At 36.8% G+C, this 3,839-nt stretch overlaps 1 protein-coding gene across 1 annotated transcript; it reads right to left on the bottom strand.

Moving 5' to 3' along the window:
* Positions 1 to 2,510: 2,510 nt before the first annotated feature.
* LOC106774703 lies at positions 2,511 to 3,430 on the bottom strand. Its single transcript, XM_014661749.1, has 3 exons — positions 3,325 to 3,430; positions 2,803 to 3,229; positions 2,511 to 2,598 (listed from the first exon to the last, which is right to left on the bottom strand). The coding sequence occupies exons 1-3, from the start codon at positions 3,428 to 3,430 to the stop codon at positions 2,511 to 2,513; spliced, it is 621 nt and encodes a 206-aa protein (XP_014517235.1).
* Positions 3,431 to 3,839: the final 409 nt, after the last annotated feature.

The raw sequence follows: 3,839 nt of genomic DNA, 5'->3' as shown, positions 1-3,839 counted from the left end.
GTGTTGGGCTGGCGCTCAGCGCCATGGCACAAAACTACACTCTGGTCAACTTTTCAGCATTCTGGTCAAGTGGTTGACTTTTCTGGTTGACTGGTTGATTTTTCTGGTGGATTGGTTGACTTTTCTGCACTACAACTCTTTGATAATTCAACCCTTCTTTCAAATCATTCAATAAACCTACAAAATCAAGGGAAACCAAGCATAAAACCAAAAAAACCAACTTTGACTCTCTTGTTTTCTAACTTAAGAAAAATGCATGATTTCAAGCTAATTGTAAGCCATAAAGGGTGTGATTTAATATCAAACTTATGTATGAAAATAACAGTTTTTCAACCGTTATCATAGACCTACCTACACGTGTCCATATAGATAGAAAATGTTATTGAATAATGTCTTAAACAAAGCATGCAAATATAATGGAGGAAAAACCCTAACAATTAATGAATATAAGCATATGAATTAATCAACAATTCAATATATGAAAGTTTCAAAGGATTACATCAAGTCCTTAACAACAATGGAGGTTTAGTTCACCATAATCATGGTGAAACTAGATGAAAATAATGAAAAGAATGAAAAGATAAACCCTAGATTTGATAGATTGGAGCTCCCGCATCCAAAATTCGCCTCTGAGGGGTGAAGAGGGTGTTTCTGCCTCCTTTCTGTCAAAAGATACCCCTTCTAGTTCGTCTGGGTCTATATATATATAGCACAGAAAAATAACAGAATTTTGGCCTGAGCCCAATAGTACACCGTCTAGCGGTGGTTTCACCGCCTGGCGGTGGGTGCGACACTCAGAATGGCCCCCCAATAGTGGCGCTCAGGCACGAAATAGTGAACTTCATCAGCAACACCACCGCTCAGCGGAACAAACCCACCGCTCAACGCCAGCCGATTTTTCAGCACTTCATTTTTCTACACTCTGGTTGACTTTTCGGCATTCTATTTGACTTTTCTGCACTGCAACTCCTTGGTACTCCAACCCTTCTTTCCAATAATTCAATAAACCTACAAAATCAAGGGAAAAGCAAGCATAAAACCAAGAAAACCAACTTTAACTCTCTTATTCTCTAACTTAAGCAAAATGCATGATTTCAAGCTAATTCTAAGTCATAAATGGTGTGTTTAATGTCAAATTTAAGTACGAAAATAACGGTTTTTCAACCGTTATCACAACCCCTAACTTATAATTTTGCTTATCCTCAAGCAAAACAAAATGTAACTCAGTTTTCAAACAATCAATACAATGCATTAACACCTTCCAAAACTCTTTCTTCCAAGACAAGTAATCATTCTCAACTCATCATAAAAATATCAGTCAAGATGTATAGATACATTACTTCCATTAAACTCAATACGGTGTTCACATAATCACAATCTTTCCAACAGATGCTATTATCATGAATGACCAATTAACCAAGCACAGATGCAATCATGTATAACTGGAACTACTCCTCACCAAGGAAAGTGTTTCACTCAAGCACACAAGTGTATATTGAGGTGACTCATTCTCTCTACTATCACAATGTCACACAAATTAACTTTGCTTTTCATTTAACCACAATCAATCATACTCACAAGCAAGTTATCATCACAAGGACTTTTTATGGCTTGTAACGTGGTTGGGCTAAGAAGAACATTGGTTTTTCTGGATCACAAAATCCTTGAGTTAAGAGAGTCATTCATAAATTTATCATTCAAGCACAAACTCTCTTTAAACAAACCAATCTCACTCATTCCCAACTTTCCCCTTTTTGCATTGAGCTTATCTTTCTTTCATTCTATCTTTTCTATCTTTTTCATCTTTTTTCATGTTTTGCTCAACACATTAGCTCAATTCTTATTTTTTCTTTTTCAACTTTCCTAATAGCCCCAAACTTGAACCTTTATCAATACCACACAATAATTCTCAACTTAACTCAAGGTAAAGATTTTTAAAAGGGTTTCCACATACTGTGTAAGGCTTAGGTTCAAAAAGGGTAGAAGACATTGTGCTCTTTTTAATTGGGATGAAACTTTTTGCATTGGCTAAGAAAGGGCTAAATCAAAAATAGCCTTGACCATATGACATGAAAGCAAGTGATTTAATCATAGAAACCTGGGCAAAGTCATTCATGCTTTCAAAGTAATAGCAATCATTCAATCAAAAACTTTGGAGTTCAAAACCTCACATATACTAATTTCAAGTTCTAATACATAGATACACATCCTGCCTAGTCTCACAATCACAATCATATCATCATGCATCTATTCACTCATATTGTGAACCACACCACCAACATATAGCATCTCATATATCATTTCAACATCAATCAATATAAAAGCATCATCAAGCACACTCATTAAATCATCATCAACCCATTGCATCAGATATAAGTTTTAAACCAAGTACATCAACACCTATTCTAAAAACATAGGCAAATAAAGCATAAATTAAAAAGATAGGTTTAGAAAACCGAGTTGCCTCCCAGATAGCTCTTGTTTAACGTCACGAGCCTGACCCAATAAGCTCAATCTAGATCTTTAATGTTGATGCTCTTCCTTCCTTCATAACACCGACAAAATCTTAGCAATTTCCTGGCCACCAACTTCACTCTCCTAGAATAAGGAGCTTCAATCTCAAGAATCCCTTTTTCTTTAATATTCTTGACAACCCATAACCTGTTTTTGAATTTCACTAGTGTGCCAGGTTTGGGTTCATTACTTTTCACCTCAGGGTGTTGGTGAACCAATTTTTCTTCCTTCTCTTCTTCCTCTCCTTCCTCTTTTGTAGAGAAACAAGTAATGCTTTTCTTGACCAACTTGACAGCTTTATATGGTAGACTAGTCACTGATAAAACTTCATCTGAAGTTTTAAGACTAATCTGCTTCTCTTGAATTGGCTGTCCATCTTCAAAGACATTAAAAGTTACCTCTCTTTCTTGATCCTTCAATGTTAGCAATCCATCATCTACATGAATGACAACCTTGGTTGTCTTCATGAATGGTCGTCCAAGAATGATCGGTATCTCTTCATTTTCCTCCATCTCCATCACTACAAAGTCCACTGGAAATTTGAGTTTATCAATTCTCACCACCACGTCTTCTATCACACCATACAGATGCTTGATGGACCTGTCTGCCATTTGCAAGATTGCTTTTGTAGGTTTGACCTCCAGACCACCAATCTTCTTAAGCATAGATAAGGGCATAAGATTGATACTAGCTCCTAAGTCAACTAGAGCCTTCCCTATATCATAATTCCCAATGGTGCAAGGATGGTGAAACTCCCCAGATCTTTAAATTTGAGAAGAAGCGTCTTCTGTAATATGGCACTGCAATTACCCTGCACTTCAATTGTTTCCTCATCTAGATACTTCTTCTTTTCGAGGAATTGCTTCATGTGCTTCGCATAAGCAGGAACTTGTTGCAGTGCTTCGGTCAAAGGCATAGTAATCTCCAATTACTTGAAGATCTCCATGAAACGCCCATATTGCTTCTCTTTTTCAATCTTTGAAAAGCATTTCGGATTAGGAAGGGGTTTCTCCACTATTTTTTCTTTTTTTATCTCTCCCCTCTTCTTTTCTTTTCTCTTAACCTCACCTCTTCTCTCTTCATTCTCTTCTTCTTTTTTACTCAACTCAACTTTATCTTTTCTCTCATCCAAAATCTTGTCACTTCTAGTCATAATGGCGTTGCACTCTTCGTTAGGGATAACTTTAGTATTAGCCCCAAAACTCCTGCCAGGCACATCCTCCAACTTTTTAGCCAATTGGTGTTGGGGCAAATCGGCAAGTGTACCGAGTTACACAAGTAAAATAAAATGGTAAGATCAAGTATCGTATCCCAGAGGACTCTCG

The sequence above is a fragment of the Vigna radiata genome, chromosome 10 (assembly GCF_000741045.1).
Source record: "Vigna radiata var. radiata cultivar VC1973A chromosome 10, Vradiata_ver6, whole genome shotgun sequence".
Classification (NCBI taxonomy): Eukaryota; Viridiplantae; Streptophyta; class Magnoliopsida; order Fabales; family Fabaceae; genus Vigna; species Vigna radiata.
This window is presented reverse-complemented; position numbering and strand designations above follow the sequence as displayed.

Coding starts and splice junctions, on each gene's coding strand:
- LOC106774703 (XM_014661749.1), bottom strand. CDS start 3,430: ATGCCTTTGACCGAAGCACTGCAACAAGTTCCTGCTTATGCGAAGCAC. Junction 3,230..3,324: donor GGAAACAATTGAAGTGCAGG/GTAATTGCAGTG, acceptor ATTATGATATAG/GGAAGGCTCTAGTTGACTTA. Junction 2,599..2,802: donor CTACCATATAAAGCTGTCAA/GTTGGTCAAGAA, acceptor TCCTTATTCTAG/GAGAGTGAAGTTGGTGGCCA.